This window comes from Thamnophis elegans, chromosome 13 (genome assembly GCF_009769535.1).
Source record: "Thamnophis elegans isolate rThaEle1 chromosome 13, rThaEle1.pri, whole genome shotgun sequence".
In the NCBI taxonomy this organism is placed as follows: Eukaryota; Metazoa; Chordata; class Lepidosauria; order Squamata; family Colubridae; genus Thamnophis; species Thamnophis elegans.
Window position 1 is genome coordinate 1,470,647 of NC_045553.1, and position 21,588 is coordinate 1,492,234.

The window sequence follows — 21,588 nt, forward strand, 5'->3', positions numbered from 1 at the left end:
ACAGCTCCTTAATCCATCTGGATTGATCAACCAATTGTTTAGCAGTCAAGCAAAATGGACCCACCTCTTCCAATCCAGTTCTTTGTGGTATTCCCATCTTCAGTGGTATCTTGTCTTCCTTTGAGATGTAGACTTTCCTTGTGTGAAGGTCTCTGAATCCCTGAGGGGTGGGCTTCCACAGAAAATCCCTAGTTATGAATGGTGGTCTCCGTGTGTTGGGTGCTACTGGTGAATAACCAAAGTCAGTCACTTTATTACCTATCACCTAAAGGACAAGAATCTGCTTGCCTTCCCTTGGGAACAACAGAGAAGGCTTCATGATCTAGCACGAGATCCGTGTCGTTTGTGGCTACACAGCGATGCTAAGCTAGGCCCTTGCTTGACGCCTCCTTCCAGCCTAGCTGGCAGTTTCCCAACACAACATTCTGAGTGTTTCCAGTTAAGCTTAGGGTTAATCCCTCCTGCCTTTCCTTGCGTTACACCTGAATCCCCGAGGCCGCCCCTTTCTTCTTCGCCCCAAGGCGCGTCTCCAAACTCAACTCTTGGGCGAAGTTGACGCTGCTTACTAAAGCTAAGCTTAGGATACTTGTGGTTTCATTGAAACATTTCCCTTCTTATTCTTGCTTCTCTTCCCTCCTCTTTATTTGCCATTCCCGGCGATAATAGAGGGATTGTTTCCTCCTTTTGATGGTATGGACGGCATCAGGAACCTTCTATTCTCCCGAGGGATGCGGCTAACAAAGCCAGCAGTGTTGGGTCGCAGTGCCCGTCTTTCTGTGGTGGCATTCCGAGGAACGTGGTGGGCATTCCTGAATGCTTGGTGGATGATGTCAGAGCCAGTGACGTCATAATACAAAAGGGAGGAAGGGGGAGAGAATCAGGCTGGACTGTGCATTGTGGTGTTATTAATTAAAGAGCGCCAGCTAAGGGAATTCTAGGTTGCGCCCATCAAAACCCTCCTGGACCGTTCAAGAATCCAGAATATCTTGGATGTTAACCCTGTCCTACCTATCAATGCTGGAAGAACTTCTTCACGGTTGAGGCAGGTAATGTTCACAGCTATCAGATCTTCACTTAGGCTTTGAGAGGAGGTTCTTGGACATCTGCAAGTCCTCAACTTACAACAGTTCATTTCGGTCAGATCCGATTTGAACTGAGCCTGCTGTTTTGCCAACTCTTTCTCCTGGTGGCTGCTTAGCTCCAACAACTGCTTCCTGTTGAGGTCCTAAGGTGCCCAGATGGGCAGGCGATGAGTGGCTGGGAGGGGAGGGGCAAGGAGAGGCCGGAGAGGCACCCCTCGACGTGAGTGACATCGAGTTGGCCACGCCCACAATCATTTAAGACAGCCGGTGGCCTTGAATGGTGGGGCATAAATCAAATTAAATAAGGAAGGCCACAGAGCTAAAGGAGCAACGTACAACAGGGAGATTGGGTTGAGTTGATAGTGATCCGTGGACCTTAGCAAATAACCGTCCTTAGTCTGATTGGAGAGACAGAATAAGTACCCAGCCTTCTCCAGCCTGGAGCTCTGTAGATGTTGACCTTGAATGTTGGGACTTGCAAGCTAACGAGGACATGATGGGGAATAGATATCAACCACAGCAAGGGTGTAGCTAGCGTCTACATCACACAAGAAGAGGAGAAGGCACCTGTAGCTTCTCCGTCCTCATGGGGAAGGTCCTACCTTTATGAACCTTCCAGTAGTGGGCTTCTTCTGGCATTGTCTTAACACGGAAGTCTCCAAACCTGGCAACTTTTAAGTCTTGTGGACTTCAACTCCCAGAATTGAGGGATGCTGGGAGTTGAAGTCCACAAAGTTCTCAACTTTTAAGTCTTGTGGACTTCAACTCCCAGAATTGAGGGATGCTGGGAGTTGAAGTCCACAAAGTTCTCAACTTTTAAGTCTTGTGGACACCAACTCCCAGAATTGAGGGATGCTGGGAGTTGAAGTCCACAAGTCTTAAAGTTCTCAACTTTTAAGTCTTGTGGAATTGAGGGATGCTGGGAGTTGAAGTCCACAAGTCTTAAAGTTCTCAACTTTTAAGTCTTGTGGAATTGAGGGATTCTGGGAGCTGAAGTCCACAAGTCTTAAAGTTCTCAACTTTTAAGTCTTGTGTAATTGAGGGATTCTGGGAGCTGAAGTCCACAAGTCTTAAAGTTCTCAACTTTTAAGTTTTGTGTAATTGAGGGATTCTGGGAGCTGAAGTCCACAAGTCTTAAAGTTCTCAACTTTTAAGTCTTGTGGAATTGCGGGATGCTGGGAGTTGAAGTCCACAGGTCTTAAAGTTCTCAACTTTTAAGTCTTGTGGAATTGAGGGATTCTGGGAACTGAAGTCCACAAGTCTTAAAGTTCTCAACTTTTAAGTCTTGTGGAATTGCGGGATGCTGGGAGTTGAAGTCCACAAGTCTTAAAGTTCTCAACTTTTAAGTCTTGTGGAATTGAGGGATGCTGGGAGTTGAAGTCCACAAAGTTCTCAACTTTTAAGTCTTGTGGAATTGAGGGATGCTGGGAGTTGAAGTCCACAAAGTTCTCAACTTTTAAGTCTTGTGGAATTGAGGGATGCTGGGAGTTGAAGTCCACAAAGTTCTCAACTTTTAAGTCTTGTGGAATTGAGGGATGCTGGGAGTTGAAGTCCACAAAGTTCTCAACTTTTAAGTCTTGTGGAATTGAGGGATGCTGGGAGCTGAAGTCCACAAGTCTTAAAGTTCTCAACTTTTAAGTTTTGTGTAATTGAGGGATTCTGGGAGGTGAAGTCCACAAGTCTTAAAGTTCTCAACTTTTAAGTCTTGTGTAATTGAGGGATTCTGGGAGCTGAAGTCCACAAGTCTTAAAGTTCCCAACTTTTAAGTCTTGTGGAATTGAGGGATTCTGGGAGTTGAAGTCCACAAGTCTTAAAGTTCTCAACTTTTAAGTCTTGTGGAATTGAGGGATTCTGGGAACTGAAGTCCACAAGTCTTCCAAGTTTCTACTTTAACACAAGGGCGTGCAAAACCTCGGGCTGTCAACAGCAGGCTGGCTTCCACTACTACTCTTAAGTCAAGGTTGAAGAACAGGGCTGAGTGAGCAAACGTTTTCTTCCCACCTACTCAAACCTCCTCCTCTTCCTTTTGGAGCCAGCGACGGCTTGTAAGTCAGCGATTTCCCTGTCTCTTTTTCCAGTGCGTCACCCGCCCTGGTTCGCTCCTTCCCAGGCCCTGCCTGTTTTGCCAAATACCTCTCGGCTCTCTCGTGCAAATAATCCAGTTACTCGAAGCTCCTTGATCAGATGTTACTGTTGCTGCTGCTTGTTGTGGTTCTGAGTTGAAGATAATCCCTTCCTTTCCTCCCTCGCGGAGAGTTTTCTTGCAAGAAAGGAAATAAATAAAGCCTCCCAACGCAATCTCACCTCCTACGGCTTCTTCTCTTTCTGCACGGATCCATCCAAATTATTCTGTGTTTTTTTCTCCCCCCCTTCCTAGCAACCAAAGAAGGAGAAGGAAAACCTCGTTTTATCTCCCAAGGATCCGGACTGGGGCACCAGACGGGGACTCTGCAAATATGCTAAGCCATCTCGTGACCTTCACCAAGGAATTCTAGCCCGGTAGGTGCGAAATTGTGAGTTGTCACGAGGTGCTCTGCTCGGCCGTCCTCGGGCCACAATCTTGTGCCTTAAACTTGGATTTTTCTGGTGCTGGTGTGGGGAAGGGAAGGGAGGTTGGTAATCGGCTTCCTTGTTCTCTTGCCTGCTTTCTTGCGGACTTGATTTAACTTTTTTTGAACCGACGTGTTTTAAAATGCAACCTGTAACTTAAGGTATGATATATATTAATATATCAATATTAATAGCACTCGGCTAAACCACTAATTCCCACAACACCGTCGAACTATTTACTAAGAGTGTATTACTATTCTTCTTCTCATCCTTCCTATGGCCCATCTCCTTTTCTACTTGCGACTAAAACCTTCTTTACGGTTTTATATTCTTTTGTTTTGTTTCCTGGTATGATTTGATTGCTTATTTAGTATCCTGGGACTATCACAAAGTCTTGTGTCTTATGATCCTTGATGAATGTGTTTTTATGTACACTGAGAGCTTATGCAAATCCCTTGTGTGTCCAATCACACTTGGCCAATAATGGTCTATATCTATCTATCTATCTATCTATCTATCTATCTATCTATCTATCTATCATCTATCTATCTATCTACATCTATCTATCCTGTCTGTCTATCATTCTATCTATCTATCTATTTTGTCTGTCTGTCTGTCTGTCTGTCTGTCTATTTATCCTGTCTGCCTATCAATCTGTCTATCTAATCTATCTATCTATCTATCTATCTATCTATCTATCTATCTATCTATCTATCTATCTATCTATCTCATCTAATCCCTGTCTGTCTTTCTGTCTGTCTGTCTGTCTATCTATCTATCTATTTATCCATCCATCCATCCATCCATCCATCCATCCATCCATCCATCCATCTATCATCTATCTATCTATCTATCTATCTATCTATCATCTATCATCTATCTATCTATCTATCTACATCTATCTATCCTGTCTGTCTATCATTCTATCTATCTATCTATCTATCTATCTATCTATCTATCTATCTATCTATCTATCTATCTTGTCTCTGTCTGTCTGTCTGTCTATTTATCCTGTCTGCCTATCAATCTGTCTATCTAATCTAATCTATCTATCTATCCATCTAATCTATCTATCTATCTATCTATCTATCTATCTATCTATCTATCTATCTATCTATCTCATCTAATCCCTGTCTGTCTGTCTTTCTGTCTGTCTGTCTATCTATCTATCTATTTATCCATCCATCCATCCATCCATCCATCCATCCATCCATCCATCCATCTATCATCTATCTATCTATCTATCTATCTATCTATCTATCTATCTATCTATCTATCTATCTCATCTAATCCCTGTCTGTCTGTCTGTCTGTCTGTCTGTCTGTCTGTCTGTCTATCTATCTATCTATCTATCTATCTATCTATCTATCTATCTATCTATCTATCTATCTATCTATCTATCTTGTCTCTGTCTGTCTGTCTATTTATCCTGTCTGCCTATCAATCTGTCTATCTAATCTAATCTATCTATCTATCTATCTATCTATCTATCTATCTATCTATCCTGTCTGTCTATCAATCTATGTCTGTCTCTTTGGCTTTGGAACGGAGATGAGCACTGCCCCCCAGAGTCAGGAACAACTAGCACCTATGGGCGAGGAGAACCTTTGCCTTTATCAATAAAAATAAAGGTTAGCACATTTTATATCTTTACCAAGGAGTGAATAGCTTCTAGGGTGAATGATTGCTTACCCAAAGCAGCCTTTCAAACAGCAGGCTCTTACTATTTTTTTTTAAAAAACTCCTATTCTCTTTAATTAAAAGGAAAAGCTAGAAAAAGAAGTGAATAGTTTAGAATTTTTTTTTAAGGAATAGGAACAGATTTCTAGCAGGTGCCATTGGCCAGCTGGCTGCAAAAATCCTCCCCCCCCCCCCTTTGCTTAGAGGACACCGGGATGGCGAGCGGAATTCCTTCGCAAGCTGGTTCGGAGCAACAGAGGTTAATGTCTCTCCTCTCGGTGCCCTTGATTGACAGGTTGAACCCGGAGGCGAGAGAGAGAGAGAGAGAGAGAGAGAGAGAGTGATCCATATGTTTGGGAAAAGATAGTGATTGCGTTGAGACCGGCTGACCATGAGTATGTTGAAGCCCAGTGGGCTGAAAGCCCCCAGCAAGATCAGCAAACCGGGAAGCGTGCTGGCCAAAACAGCCACACCTGCGCCAACAGGTAAGGCCGTAAGACGATCGCCTTGGGGACGGTAGAAGCCGGGAGAGACCTTCTCCGTGTCATCTCCGGTTTCTGTCGCAGGCTTCGGGGGTTTAAATAGCTCCGGAGGGAGGGAGGATCGCAGCAGATAAAACTGGAGAGAGTTTCCAGTTTAATAGAATTTGTATGCTGCCTGTTGGGACTCTGGGCGGCTCACAAGCAAGATAAAAACAATTTTAAAAGTTTAAGAAGAGGCACAATTATTAAAATAATACACCATCCTTTCAGTCTAAGTGGGGATGGATATAATCAACAGCCCCAGGCTTGCCGGAACAGCCACGTCTTGGTCGCTTTACGGAAGGCGGGGAGAGTGGGAAGGGTCCGGATCTCTGCGGGTAGTTCGTTCCACAGGGCCGGTGCAGCTACAGAGAAGGCCCTCCCTCGGGGGGCCGCCAGCCGGCATTGTCCGGTCGAAGGCACCCGGAGGAGGCCCAACCTGTGAGATCTTGTTGGTCGTTGGGAGGTGAATGGCAGGAGGCGGTCTCTCAGGTAACCAGGTCCTAAACCATGTAGGGCTTTAAAAGTAACAACTAGCACCTTGAAGCGCGTCCGGAGACCAATGGGGAGCCAGTGCAGCTCGCGGAGGATAGGTGTAACATGGGTGTATCTAGGTACACCCATTATCGCTCGCGCGGCTGCATTCTGGACCAACTGTAGTCTCCGAACACTCTTCAGGGGCAGCAAAAAAGAAGGAAGTTAATTCATGTGTGATGTTGTTGGCCCTCGATTTTACAGCTAATAATTGAGCCCCGGGATTTCGGTCGCCGAGCGAGACATTTTGTTCAGTGAGTTTTGCCCCATTTTACGACCTTGCTTGCCACGGTTGTTAAGTGAATCACTTGCGGCTGTTTACATGAGTAACACGGAGGTTAAGCAAATCTGGTTTCCCTGCTGATTTTGCTTGCCAGAAGGTTGTGAGGCGGGTCAGTCATAGACCGACCCAATTTTATAACCCGCTTTGCAGCAGCCATTAAAGAAAGCCATGGTTCGCTATGGGCCAGTATGTCGTAAGCATAGGCCCGCTCTCGTTAACGGGGTGACCTATCCTTGACTTTCTACTTCTCCTTCCGTTTCAGCCTCTCCGGAAAAGACCCCGGCTGCGGAGAAGCCTCCCGCCACAGAAGCTCCGGATGACTTTGTGGACGACTTCCGAATCGGGGAGCGTATTTGGGTCAACGGGAATAAACCCGGCTTCATCCAGTTCTTGGGGGAAACCCAGTTTGCTCCGGGCCAGTGGGCAGGGATCGTGTTGGACGAGGCCATTGGCAAGAACGACGGCTCCGTAGCCGGAGTGAGATACTTCCAGTGTGAGCCCTTGAGGGGCATCTTCACCAGACCTTCTAAGCTCGCCCGGAAGGCCGTTTCCGAGGATGAAGCCAACGGGACCCAGGCGTCTCACGCCTCTCGGGCCACGTCACCCACCTCCACCTCGGCGGCCAGCCTCGTGTCTTCTCCTTCGGCAGCAGCCCACCTGCCGCCCACCGGCATACCTCAGAAGATGTCTCCTCTGGCCACCAAGGAGACGCCCGCTTCTCCCGCGACCAACCTCTCCAAAACCACTAGCGAATCTATTTCCAACCTTTCGGAAGCTGGCTCCTTGAAGAAAGGCGAAAGAGAACTCAAAATGGGAGACAGAGTCCTGGTAAGTTGTCAAGTTGCCGCTTTGCGTTGATTTGTGGACGTTTTGGGCTTAACGCAACGAGCTTCCACCCCAACAAGATCCTCGCATTCCTCACACTGAGCTCTCTGTGGGATCCTTGAAGATCTAGCAGCCCCAGAGAAGCTTTGTAGATGCTGCGCGATTGTGGTCTCTTCATTCACAAGAGATCTTTACCGTTGTAAATATGGATTAGTTGTTTGGGTTAGTATTTAGGAAACTGAGACTTATTTTGCATGGAAAGGTATCTTCTCAATCCTCCCTTTGTTCAGGCCAGCATCAGCCAAAGGAGGCTATTTATGGAGGCCTTTCCAAGAGACGTGGTTATCTTTAGCTTGTCTTCTCAGCTCAGTAAAGGCAGGAGAGATGGTTGGAAAATGTCCTGGGTGTTTTGTGTTTTTGAAGTCTGTGGAGAAGGGAGGCCGAAAGGCATCTGCAACACTATTGGTCAACCTTGGCATCTTTTAAGACTGGCAGACTTCAACTCCCAGAATTCAACACTGGCCGGGGGGGGGGGATTCTGGGAGTTGAAGTCCACACATCTTACAAGATGCCAAATGGAAGAATATTGTTCTAGATGCCTTTAAACTATCTAATCCCGTGATGGCAAACCTGTGGCGAGCGTCGCCAGCTGGTCTTCATGGGTGCTGGTGCACCGGAAAATGGCCAAAAAAACCAGGCCATTTCTGGGCTGTTTTCAGCCCTTTCCCCCCCCAAAAAAAACCTGGTTTTTGGACATTTTCCGTGCTGTTTTCAGTCCATTTTTGGCCCGGAAAATGCCCCCAAAACAGGCAGGCGTGCGCCGGCTTAGCTGATCTTCGGGTTTCCCGCACTGGCGCATGCAAAGAAATTCTAGTTTGGGCACTCGGTGCGAAAAAGCTTTGCCATCACTGATCTAATCTAATCAGGAACTGGGTGGGTTTTTTTTTAAGTGCAATGTAAATTAAATAAGGAGAGATATCTATTTCTCTCTGCTCCACTTTACAGAAAGAACATTCTGTTTTTTAATTTTAATTTCCCAGTGCACCTTGATTCACCCTTTGAGCCATAATCAGGTTGCAAACCTTTATTATTTTTCTTCCTTTCTTCTACTTACCATCATCCCATGCCCAGTTGGGGGGAGGGAGGGAGGGAATATAAACGTCTTTTGATCTCAAGTCATCTGTTTTGGCTCGTAAGGACTTTGCATCACCCCCCTCTTGAGTTATGTGGTGGTGTCATGCTTTGCTAAAAAAAGATTTGGCAAAAGCTCTCGCTGTTCTTTCATATATATATATTTTTAGCACTTTCTCTCTCCCCTGGATGTGAGTGAAAGTCCCCAGCTTTCTTGGTTTAGGTTTATTCGATTTATATGCCGCCCTTCTCCTAAGGACTCAGGGCGGCCTACAACATTAAAAGAAACACATAATACAAAAGTTAAAAAGAAATTAAACAGGATATCCCAAACCCAATTAAAATTGACAATGACATTTAAAAAAAAAAAAGAATTCGAATTAAAATTAACAATGATCAATTAATTTATTTTGTTTTGTTCAAGCAGTGGTGAGTTTCAAAAATTTTTCGAACCTACTCTGTGGGTGTGGCCTCCTTTGTGGGAGTGGCTTGCCAGCCATGTGACCTGGTGGGAGTGGCTTGCCGGTCATGTGTTTTCTTTCTTTCTTTCTTTCTTTCTTTCTTTCTTTCTTTCTTTCTTTCTTTCTCTCTCTCTCTCTCTCTCCCTCTCTCTCTCTCTCTCTTTCCTTCCTTCCTTTTGTCTCTCTGTCCCTTTTTCCTTTTTTTCTTTCATCTCTTGCTCACTTTTTCTTTCTTTTTTCTTTATTTCTTTCTTCCTTCCTTTCTCTCTCTCCCTCTCTCTCTCTCTTTCCTTCCTTCCTTTTGTCTCTCTGTCCCTTTTCCCTTTTTTTCTTTCATCTCTCGCTCACTTTTTCTTTCTTTTTTCTTTTTTTCTTTATTTCTTTCTTCCTTTCTTTCTCTTTCTCTCTCTGTGTGAGTCTGTCTGTGTGTGTTTGTGTGTGTGTGTGTGTCAGTGGTGGGTTTCAAAAAATTTTGGAACCTCTTCTGTAGGTGTGGCCTGCTTTCTGGTGGAACCTCTTCTAACCGGTTCGGTAGATTTGACGAACCGGTTCTACTGAACTGGTGCGAACTGGTAGGAACCCACCTCTGTGTTCAGGCCACATTTTCTTTCCAAAATGTGGTCAGGATGCCCTCATTTCGGGGTAAATTTACTAAATTGGGGAGGGGGGGAACAGAAAAAGAAGGAAATCACACACCTCCCTATACCTGCGTGTTTAATTAAAGTGGAAGGAAATGTGAATTTCCCTTGGCAGGATTTCCCCCCCCCCCTTAAGTTTTTCTATACAGGTAACCCTCGCCTTACAAACACAATTGCGCTCAAAATTTCTGCCGCTAAGCAAGACAGTCGCTAAGTAAGATTTGCCCCATTTTTACCACCTTCCCTGCTGCAATTGTTACGTGAATCCCTGCAGTTGTTAAGTTAGTTGTTAAGTATATCTGGCTCCCCCATGGATTTTGCTCGTCAGAAGGTCGGAAAACGGGGGATCAGACGACCCCGTCGTAAAACATGAGTCAGTGGCCAAATGTCTGAATTTCGATTCCGCGATGCTGCCACGGTCGTAGGTGTCGAAAACCTTACGTCGGCAGTCCCTTTGTTTTAACTTTCAACGGTCCCTAAACAAACTTTTGTCAAACTGACTTAGCAAATGAAATGTTGTGGTCCCGAATTGAGGACCAACCTCTCCGCGTGATGCATTATTTAGGAATATAATTATCTCTAGGTGGAGTATGCCGACGACTTCGCCTCCATTCGCCCTGTTTCTGCAGCCGATGAAAAGAGCATTTTTAATCCACCCATTCAGAATTTTGTTTAAAAAGGCAGATTAAGTTTCTTCCCAAAGACAACCACTTTGAGGAATGATTTCATTTGTTGGTTCAGTTTGGCCGCTTCCAGGGAGGCTGGAAATTGCCATGCCTGCAAATTTCGTGTGCCAACAGGTTGCTCGCCTTTTGGGCACAATAGGTAAAAAAGGTGGAGTCCTGGGGAGGTGATTCTTTTAATGCCAATAAAATCGTCCTGCAGGCAAGATATTATCCAAATATTATAGGGTTTGTTTTCTCTTTGCTGAACCAGGAGAAATGATTTTGAAGTTAGCTGCATAAAGTATGTGTTTCTCCATCTTTGGACAGCTTGAAGATGGGTGGACTTCAACTCCCAGAATTCCCCAGCCAGCCAGAATGGCTGGCTGGGGAATTCTGGGAGTTGAAGTCCACCCATCTTCAAGCTGTCCAAAGATGGAGAAACATAAATATTAAGGCTAATGTGAATCCAGCTGTGCTTGTGGCTGTATGCCGGGGGCAAAGAAACCTCCAAACTACCAAATAAACTAAAATAATAAAATAAAGCTTCACGCTTTCGTTTCCTAGCTTGGTCTTCAATCAAGGTTAAACCGCCTGAACTGTTTCTTGGCCAACGTATCACTGGCCAAAGCAAACACATTTCCAAAATAATTCACGCGGAAGAGGAAATCCTGAAGAGCTGGTTATTATTTTAGTTTTGGCCTTTATTAGAATTGGCTAATAATAAGTTTGCCGTCTTTATTTTGGGCAAGGTTTTGGCCTGGTGAGCAGAAAAATATAATAAGAGCGCCAATTTTAATTTTGGTTCTAATTTAGCTGGTGGATATTTTTTTTTTTTTAAAAAAGGTGGTGCAAAATTCTTTTCAGCTTTGTTTCTTTTTAACTTTCTTTTCAAATTTCTTTTTAACTTTCTTTTCATCTTTATTTTTCTCTCTCTTTCTTTCATTCTTTATCTCTTTTTCTTTCTTTCTCTTTTTCTCTGTCTCTTTTCTCTCTCTCTTCTCCCTCTCGTCTCCTTTCTCTTTCTTTCTTTCTTTCTTTCTTTCTTTCTTTCTCTTTCTGTCTCTTTTTTCTCTCTCTTTTCTTCTTCCTTCCTTCCTTTCTATCACTCTTGCTCTCTTTCTTTCTTTCTCTCTCCCTTTCTTTCTCTTTCTGTCTCTTTTCTCTCTCTCTTTTCTCTCCTTTCTTCCTTCCTTTCTATCACTCTTGCTCTCTTTCTCTCTCTCTCTTTCTTTCTTTCTTTCCTTCTCTTTCTGTCTCTTTTCTCTCCTTTCTTCCTTCCTTTCTATCACTCTTGCTCTCTTTATTTCTCTCTCTCTCTTTCTTTCTTTCCTTCTCTTTCTGTCTCTTTTCTCTCTCTCTTTTCTCTCCTTTCTTCCTTCCTTTCTATCACTCTTGCTCTCTTTCTTTCTCTCTCCCTTTCTTTCTCTCTCCCTTTCTTTCTTTCTTTCTTTCTTTCCAGGTTGGGGGAACGAAAGCCGGCGTGGTGCGTTTTTTGGGGGAGACGGATTTCGCCAAGGGGGAGTGGTGTGGCGTTGAATTGGACGAACCCCTGGGCAAGAACGATGGCGCCGTTGCTGGAACAAGGTAAGATCCCGTCCGGCTGAGAATCGGGATAGGCTGCTTCCAGATCAGCCCGCCCTCACTGCGTTCCCATTCTCGGTTTCATTGGACTTCATTTTGGGGGAGGGGGCTATCTTCCGGTTCCTCTTCGGGGGTTTCCGCCTCCTCTTTTCCGAAGCAGGAGGATCGTGAAAAAGGACGACGGTGAGAAAATACCTCTGGAGTTTTTGGTTATAGCACAAAGAAAAAATACTTATTTCATCAGACATGGGAAATCCCTGAAAAAGACGGTACCAATCTCGTTTTCCGGATTGTTTGACTTACATAGACACCCCAAAAAATTCCGTTTCCACAGCATAAAGCGGTTTTTCTCAACCTTGAAGACGCGGACTTCATCTCCCAGAATCCCCCAGTGGTTTTTTTTTTTTTTTAACCATGGCAACTTGAAGACAAACGGACTTCAATTCCCACAATTCCCCAACCAGCATGGCTGGCTGGTGAATTCTGGGCGTTGAAGTCCATAAAACTACTACAAACTTTACAAAACCTGGGAGTTGAAGTCTACACTTTTGGTTCTGCGAGTTAAAAGTCCACAAAACTATTATAAACTAAAGCCTCTTTACTAAATCTCCCACAAACGGACAGATATCAAACACGGCGGGGACGATAATCCATAAATAACCCTACCCTTTTTTTCAAGTAGGCTTATAATTCGCTAAGACAGTGTTTCTCAACCTTGGCAACTTTAAGTCTTGTGGACTTCAACTCCCAGAATCCCCCAGCCAGCACAGCTGGCTGGGGGATTCTGGGAGTTGAAGTCCACAGGACTTAAAGCCGCCAAGATTGAGAAACTCTGCGCTAAGACGTCGCTCCTTCCGACGCAAAGCATCGATGCCTCAGTCTAAAGCCGGGGTTAATGTCGGTTTGTCGCCGTCCCGAGTTTTCTCTGTGGGCCGTTTTCGTGATTGGTGTCTCGCCTCCTCTCCGCTTCAGGTACTTCCAATGCCAGTCCAAATACGGCCTCTTTGCTCCGGTACACAAAGTGACCAAGATCGGCTTCCCGTCCACCACGCCGGCCAAAGCCAAGCCCGCCGTCCGGAAAGTCCTTCCCACGCCCACCAGCCTGAAACGCAGCCCCAGCGCCTCGTCCCTCAGCTCTCTGAGCTCGGTGGCCTCTTCCGTAAGCGGCAAGCCCAGCCGTGCGGGACTAGTAAGTTTCTTTTCGTATTGCGTGCTCGACAACGCCGGAGCCGGGCCCCCTTTTGTGGGTCTCGCGCACACGCATTTGCGCTGCTCGTTTTGGCCGTTTTGCGCTGCTCGTTCGCCTCCTAACGGTGCCGCTGTCTCAAAGCATGCATGAAAAAGCAACTTGGCTAGCCCTGTGCAATAGAAGCATTTCTGTTTAAGCCGTTATCCTAACCTTTAATCCAAACTAACCACGTTTTTTTGTTTAAAAAAACACAAGAGAGAGGTTATGTTTTGGTTTGGTTAAGCGAAGGGGATCTGGCTTGCAGTCTGCCACACGCATAGAGTAATATTTCTGCATGCCAACACATAGAGACACAGCAGTGGTGAAATTCAGGTTTTTTTTACTACCGGTTCTGTGGGTGTGGGTTGCCGGGCGTGGCAGAGGAAGGGTACTGCAGAATTCCCATTCCTACCCCATTCTGGGGCCAGCCAGAGGTGGCATTTGCCGGTTCTCCAAGCTACTCAAAATTTCCGCTACTCATTCTTCAAGCTACTCAAAATTTCTGCTACTCATTCTCCAAGCTACTCAAAATTTCCGCTACTCATTCTCCAAACTACTCAAAATTTCTGCTACTCATTCTCCGAACTACTCAAAATTTCTGCTACTCATTCTCCAAACTACTCAAAATTTCTGCTACTCATTCTCCAAACTACTCATTTTTCCGCTATTCATTCTCCGAACTACTCAAAATTTCTGCTACTCATTCTCCGAACTACTCAAAATTTCTGCTACTCATTCTCCGAACTACTCAAAATTTCTGCTACTCATTCTCCGAACTACTCAAAATTTCCGCTACTCATTCTCCGAACTACTCAAAATTTCTGCTATTCATTCTCCAAGCTACTCAAAATTTCCGCTACTCATTCTCCGAACTACTCAAAATTTCCGCTACTCATTCTCCAAACTACTCAAAATTTCCGCTACTCATTCTCCGAACTACTCAAAATTTCCGCTACTCATTCTCCGAACTACTCAAGATTTCCGCTACCGGTTCTCCAGAACCTGTCAGAACCTGCTGAATTTCACCCCTGAGACATAGGTATACCTGCAATAATACATTTGCAAGAAATATGTATATGCAGGTGTGTGCACACCTGGGGAGATATTCTTCGTAGGTTAAAAAGAGGGTGGAAAATCCGAAAGCCCTGAATTGAAAAAGGCATCCCTCTGAAACCACTAGGCTTTTTTTTTAAGTATACAGGGAGACTGAATAAAGCTGCAGGAGATTGCACTTTTCAAACTTCACTGTGGGTTCACATTTCTCTGCCGATTGAAGACAAAAACGCAACTACACAGTATGCACCCTTAAGGAAGAGAGGGAAGTGATGGTAGCTTTAATTTTTTTATATCCACATGCTGATTTTGAGCATTAGTGGGGTTTTTTTGCTCCAGAAACATGATTAAATTCACCTGACCGATGGACAGGTAGACTCGACATACGACAACTGAACCCAAAATGTCTTAGCAAAGACTGTTGCTTAAGTGAATTTTGCTCCACTTTACGGTCTCTTGACAGAATTTTCAAGTGAATCGCTGCAGTCGTTAAGTTAGTAACCCGGTCATTAAGCGAATCGGGCTTCCCCGTGGACTTGGCTTTTCAGAAGGTCTCAAAGGGGGAACACTGACCCTGGGGCCGTCATAAATACGAGTCGGCTGCCAAGGGTCCAAATTTTGACCACGCGGCTTCAGGGAACGCTGCCGCGGACATAAGTATGGGAAACGGTCGTAAGTGACTTGTTCCAGTGCTGTTGTAACTTTGAGAGGTCACTAAAACAAACTGTCGTAAGTCGAGGATTTCCTGTATTATCTAAACGGGAGGAATGCCTTACACCAAAAGAGAGCCTCTTTCTTTACTCTCTTGAGTCGTGAACCACAAACGTATCTGAGAATCCCCTGGTCGCCTTGCAAATTGTACCTTTTATTAACTTCGTACTCACCGTATATTAATACGTAAATGGCCGAATCTTGAATCACCTGCAGGAAAATTTGTAGCGCTTCCCCATCGAGTGAGGGCTTTAGAATTGGGAATTTGCAAGCCACCCCCGCTAGCTTCTTCTGCCAAATTTGGCAAGGCCCCCGTGGCGTTTGCTGCATGTGATCCCAGGTTGCGGCTCGGATAAGAGAGCAAATTCTTGGGTTTAACTGAAGGATGGTTTTTATGTCTAGCGAGAAAACCCTGGCCAGAGAATGCTTAGCAGCTTAACCGGCTAATCTGCTCTAGGCTCCTTCCGCTTAGGGTTGAGGCCAGCTACCCTCTGTTTCTCTTTGAACTCTTCTGTTTCCTATTCTCCCGAATGCTGCATTAAGAGTCTCGCTATGCAGGTATGTTCCCTTCCTTTCTTGACTACTAGGAGGGTGGAAATACGTAGCACGGAAGCAAAGTTAGGTTTTTCCTAAAATGGGGGGGTGCACATTCAGTTAGCTCGGTGTTTCACGGATTTTAAGAGGCATGGACTTGAACTCCCAGGATGTCAGAGTGCGCACAGTGTGAGTATGTGAGACAGCCCAGGAGCAAATACAATAAAAACAGAGGTTTGTATTTAAATAATGGTTTTGATCGACAAAGAATATATACATACACGTACTTTAGTCAGACCTCAAACAAACAGCAATTACAGCACACAGAGAGAGGGATACGCCCCAACAGGGCCTCTTCTTATTACAGGCTCTTAAAGTGATATCAGCCCAAAAACCTTGCTGACTCATTCCTAGCATTACATCATCATAGCAGCTGGGGTCAATCATTACCCTGACGCGGGATTCCCCAGCCGTGGGGAATTCTGGGAGCGGAAGTCCGTGCCTCTTAAAAAAGGCCCCGGTTGAGAAACACACAGCTGATGGTGTGTGAAGCTGAAGTGGCCGAAGAAGCTTCTTGGATGAGAAGCGAAACATCTTCAAGGGAAGATCAGAAAACCCAGTTGCCTCTTGAAAAAGCTCCGTTTGGGGACAGCTGATGGCCAATCTTCTTTAGCCACTACTTACCGTAACGCATACCGTATTTTTCGGAGTATAAAACGCACCTTTTTCCCCTCAAAAAACAGGGTGATATTCTGGGTGCGTCTTATACACTGAATACAGCATTTTTGACCTCCCGAAACCCCTAACCCCTAACCCTTTGCAAAAATGGCCATGTATAGCCTTTAAGAGGCTTTCAGAGTGCTCCTGGGGGCTGGGGAGGACAAAAATGAGTGAAAAATGGACCGTTTTTTGCTCGTTTTTGCCCCCGCAAAAACCACTCTATAAGGCTCCTAAAGGCTATTCATGCCCTTTTTATTGACAAAAAAAACGAGCCCGTTTTTGTGAAAAACAGGCTGGTTTTTGCTCATTTTTGCCCCTCCCCAGCCACAAGGAGTACTCTATAAGCCTCCTAAAGGCTATGCATGCCCTTTTTTTTTTTGACAAAAAACATCCCGTTTTCACGAAAAACAGGCCGTTTTGGGGAGTTCTGCAGAGTGCAAAAAAATTTACTGAAAAATACGCTATGCATGCCCTTTTTTTTTTTTGACAAAAATACAGCCTGTTTTCACAAAAAACAGGCCGTTTTTGGGAGGTCTGCAAAGTGCAAAAAATTTATTGAAATTTACCGAAAAATACGGTAATTCTCCACTTTGTATAATAATATGGGATTGTTCTACAGCTTATGCCAAGCTAGATAAGGTCTGTGGTCATAAATACTCCTTTGAAAGACTGTTTGCCAGGCCTTTGCCTGAAGGTGAAGGAGAGGAATTCACATTCGTTTTAATAAAAGGGGATTTGTCGGGGGCCAGGAATCTGCTTCGTACTTTTGGGGGAAGACTAGGTCAGGAAAAGGACGTTTCATGGCCCAGCTAGTTAGCATCATCAGTGCTAGGACAGTGGCGCTGAAGCTGTGACCTAGTTGAGTGATGAAGCATCTACAAGAGAACCACCAAGCTCAGAGAGAAGCAAGGACCCCTTCATTTCAATCCTAAAATACAAATATTCTTTATTTCCCTGCTGAATATTTGGTCCTACCTGGGCAGACCTGCTGGCCAGCCGTGACCCGACCAAAGCGCGAACGTCAAAAGTGCGCCGACAAAACCGCGGCGCTAAAACCGCGATGTCAACAGCGCGCCGACAACAGCGCGCCGACAGAAGCGCGATTTAAGTTAAGGTAAGGTTTAGGTTTAGGGTTAGGTTTAGGGTTATTTTTAGGGTTAGGTTACAGCGCGCTTCTGTCGGCGCGCTGTTGTCGGCGCGCTTCAGCGCTCATTCGTCGGCGTGGTTTTGTCACCGCAGTTTAGTCAGACGCGCTTTTGTCATTCGCGCATTTGTGGTGGAACCTTGGCCAACACCTGCAAAGCTGCACCAATTCAATCCAAAACTCGAGACGCCGGTGGTGTTCGCAACACCGGTGTGTCTTTTTGGACCATTCCAGCACTGGCTGGGCTGTTCAAAATCCCTCTCTCGTTCTTGTAGTTGACAGAGACGTCCTCTCGGTACGCCCGGAAGATCTCGGGCACTACCGCCTTGCAAGAGGCATTGAAGGAGAAGCAGCAGCACATCGAACAGCTCCTGGCGGAACGAGATATGGAGAGGGCGGAAGTGGCCAAGGCCACCAGCCACGTTGGGGAGGTAGAGCAGGAGCTCGCCTTGGCACGGGATGGGCACGATCAGGTGAGCTGAGGGTAGGGGTTTAGCCTGTTCGGAGCCACTCTGGCAAGTCAAAACCTGCAACTTTATTGCCTTCTGCCCCTAGGACAAGAATCTTCCCTTGGGAACAAACAGATAAGCTATAGTGGGAGTTAAGGAGGATCAGGCTTAATGTCCCTTGCAGCTGCATAAAGACTCAAGGCTAGTTCCCCGCTTGACTCCTCCTTCCTGGCTAGCTGGGAATTTCCCAAGCTCAGCTGGCAGATGGAGACGATCAGATCTCTCTTCTGTACAAAAGAGCCCCCACCCCTTTTTTTTACGACCCTGTAATTCTTTTAATTCGGGGTAGTAGGGTCAGGGTGGCTGGATGGAGCCGAGCGTTTACTGGCACCACTTTTCCGTACGAAATCTTTTCTGCGCAAAAGATTAAGGGAGCGAAACAATTCCAAATCATCCAAAGACTGTTTTACCCGGAGAGATTTCATCCTTTTAGCAAACGTTTTGGAAGTCCATTTGCCAAATTAATTGCTCGTCCTTTCTCTCCACTCCACGAGCTCTGAAAAGTTGCCAGATTTTAGTTAAATTTCGGGTGAAAAGGGACGTAGGATTTGGGGGAAACGAAGGCTAGGCCTCGGGAGGACCAAATTCCTCGGGTTGGTTTGGGAAGCAGCTCGTCCACCGTAGCCAAAGAGGCATTTTCCTCACCTCTGCATTTCTGTTCCTCAGCGAATACTGGAAATGGAGGCCAAGATGGATCAGCTGCGGGTCTTGGTGGAAGCAGCTGATAGAGAAAAAGTGGAATTGCTGAACCAGTTGGAGGAGGAGAAGAGGTAAAACAGATTTTAAAAAGCCACACAAAAAAAATTGGAAAAAATCTGCACAGGCTTCGTACTTTTCTACACTAGAATTATAATCCAGGAATGGCTGGGGAGGGGATTCTGGGGAAAATCAGCAGTGAATTGTCTCCATGCATTCAATCCTCTGTCTATAAGACCGTGGGGGATCAAAAGAGATCACGCAGCTGCTGTGTGTTTTTTTTTAAATCTTCTACGTGGATTTTATAACACAATCCAGGTAGAATTAACAACCGTTTTCCACAAAGGGGGCAGAGAAACCGTAACTTATCCATAGGCATCTGGCTTGAATCTTACAAGACCTCGAATCTCTTCTCAAAAAAATAATAATAATATCAGAATTATTCCGCTGGGATGCTTAATTCTTAATTCTCCCCAGAATAGGAGAAATAATCTTGTTTTGTTTTGTTTTTTAAATTGTCCACAGGAAGGTTGAGGATCTCCAGTTCCGGGTGGAAGAAGAATCTATTACTAAAGGCGATTTGGAGGTAAACATGTCTCCAATTCTCTTAAACCGGCTGCACGGAAAAAGGAATCGCTTATACCCGTAGCAAGCTACCAAGAGATTAGAGAACAGAGGTGGCTGCTTTATCACGTCTGAAAGGACCCCGGATGCGGCTTAATTTTTGCTAGCTGAGTGTTCTCGCATTTGACTTGATTTTTCTTTCTAATTCTTTTTGTCTCCGCTGTGAGTAAGTAACACTCTTCATTCTTGTGTTTCGCTTCCGTCTCTCTCGATAACCTTTCTTGGATGCCTTTCCCAAAACCCCTAATGAAAACCGCTCGTTAAAAAACACCGCCCCGGGAAATTGGCGCCAAAGCTTTAAAACTGGCAGCGGTTCGCTTTCGTCTCTGCCGAAGCGAAGACCTGAAGATCAGTAATTCTAAAATGAGGGCTGAGAACCCCCCTAGCCAGAGCTAAGATTTGATGCTCAATTATCACCTTTTCCTTCTTTGGGAAGTTTTTCCAAGAACGCAAAGGTTTAAAGCAGTCAGGTGGCTACGCGAACATCTGAACTGTGTTCCCAGCCTTCTTTCGCCTACACAACCCTTTGCAAACTGGTCTTCGGCAGGGAACCCCTGCTGGTTTTGCACGCTAAAGCCACACATCCTGTTTTTGCCTGCTTTGTGGCACGTTTGATGCTTGATTTTCAGAAACGAAACTCTTTTTTAAGATGTTCAGTAAATGCTTTCCTCCCTCCCCTAACCTCGTGTCTCATGCGAAAGTTGGAAACTGACATGCTTGAGCTGCAGATAATCCAGGCTGAACTCAGGAGGCTGGAAGAGTTAATATTTCATATATTAATATATCATCTTTAGTTCTGCTACTTTTATGTTCTCCAACCATCCATTTTATCTGGATTTTTTTTCAAGGAATGCTCATTTTCAGTTTCTGGTTCTTTTGTCTGTGTCTGTGTCTGTGTGTGGGATGCCTGTGATCTGTAAACAGAAAAAAAACTGTATATTGTTATTACTGTTATGATTAGTTTGAAATACAATGCCTACAGGAATGCCCTGATTTAGCCAGTGTCCTGTTTAGTGACTGTTTGCAGCCAGGACGGTGATGAAAAAGCAACTTCCTCCTCGCAGGCCTATGAAGTCAGATCCTAAGCACAGTCATGGTTTCGTTTAGTGACGGCTTGGCTTAACAACCGAGTTGCCTGTCACTGAGGGAGACAAGCCCTCTGTATCCCTAAGACAGCTGGTTCGTGAGCGTCAGAATTGCTCGATCTTTTCCCCTTGACCACAAAGAACTCGCCATGCCTTATGGAAGATGGATGCCCATTAAGACCGTTGAGGAGTTTCAGAAATTAGCTCCGTGAGAAGATCTGAGGCCTACATACTACTTCCAAACTTGCACATTCTGGTCACTTCACACAATGACTTGACTAGAGGTGACACTGCTTGCCCGGCCCATCCATTCTGACCTAGGCTTCCCCAACAGCACGAAGCCCTCGTCCCGATAAACCCCTTTTATTTCATTTACATGAATTCCTCTCCAGCAAACTCTTTCCCCTCCTACGGTCTTTCAAGATAGTTCACAATTACCACCCTTGGAGAGCGGCCAGGCTGATATCTTTCAGACGCCGCAATATTTGGCAAGAGTGCAGGAAGGAACTAATTATCTCCTGCAAACTCCACTCCCCTGTCGCTCCCCTCTTATGTCCTTTGAGAGCGGCCATTCACCATCCACCTGTGGCCTTACTCCCAAGCTGTACCAGGGGCCAAGCATCTCCCAGCCTCACTCCCGAGTCGACTCTTGTTTCCTTAATGGTTCTTGCCTTCTGGCAGCCTCGCACCCTAGGAAGAGGCTCCAGCTGTTCTTCTGCTTCACTGACGTCCGACTCTGAAGGCAGCTGATAACTGTCAGACGGCCCTGGCCCCCTCTCTGCCCCCGACACAGAGCCCTCCTCAGAGCCTTCCCCAGTCTCCAGGACTGGCCCAGGTTCCTCCCCAACCCTCCTCACTGTCCGAATCTACTGCCAGCTCCTCTGGCTGCTGGCGAGCCACAACACTATCACACTCACAGGCACTCTGTGGCCACCAGGAGACAAAAAACATGGCAGGTGCTGTATTGCCGCCCTTTCTGGAACACACCTGAGCACTGCAACCAGCCAATCCAGGCCAATAATTTACGTTTGATTGATAGCTGCTAGCCGTGTAGATGTCAGGGTTCCAAATAGCATCCAGGATCCTTCCCCAACACCCACAGGTTCATCACATGGCCCGGTCTTCCCCTGCCACAGATTCCAACCCCCTCCAGTTCCAGCCAGGTGCGGAGATAGAGATGACCTTGAGTTTCTAAGAAGAATGTTGTTATGGCTACATATCGCCTAGTCTCTGTATAATTCCCCCCCTCTCCCGTTTTCCCGCAGCAGAAAGTAAACAAGTAGAAAGTGTGGTAGGCTTGGAAGTCCAAAGATGGCTTGCAGGCATGATTGTA

At 45.6% G+C, this 21,588-nt stretch overlaps 1 protein-coding gene across 12 annotated transcripts in view; it reads left to right on the forward strand.

Moving 5' to 3' along the window:
• CLIP1 (CAP-Gly domain containing linker protein 1) overlaps window positions 1–21,588 on the forward strand; it is a 73,313-nt gene that overhangs the window by 10,198 nt on the left and 41,527 nt on the right. For all 12 annotated transcript variants that reach the window (XM_032230036.1, XM_032230038.1, XM_032230044.1 and 9 more), the window contains exons 2-9: window positions 3,460–3,581; window positions 5,608–5,797; window positions 6,913–7,478; window positions 11,830–11,954; window positions 12,924–13,140; window positions 17,617–17,814; window positions 18,517–18,620; window positions 19,072–19,132. In XM_032230036.1, the coding sequence (XP_032085927.1) occupies window positions 5,704–5,797; window positions 6,913–7,478; window positions 11,830–11,954; window positions 12,924–13,140; window positions 17,617–17,814; window positions 18,517–18,620; window positions 19,072–19,132 (1,365 nt within the window). In that variant the 5' untranslated portion in view covers window positions 3,460–3,581; window positions 5,608–5,703. The remainder of the gene's footprint in view (window positions 1–3,459; window positions 3,582–5,607; window positions 5,798–6,912; window positions 7,479–11,829; window positions 11,955–12,923; window positions 13,141–17,616; window positions 17,815–18,516; window positions 18,621–19,071; window positions 19,133–21,588) is intronic.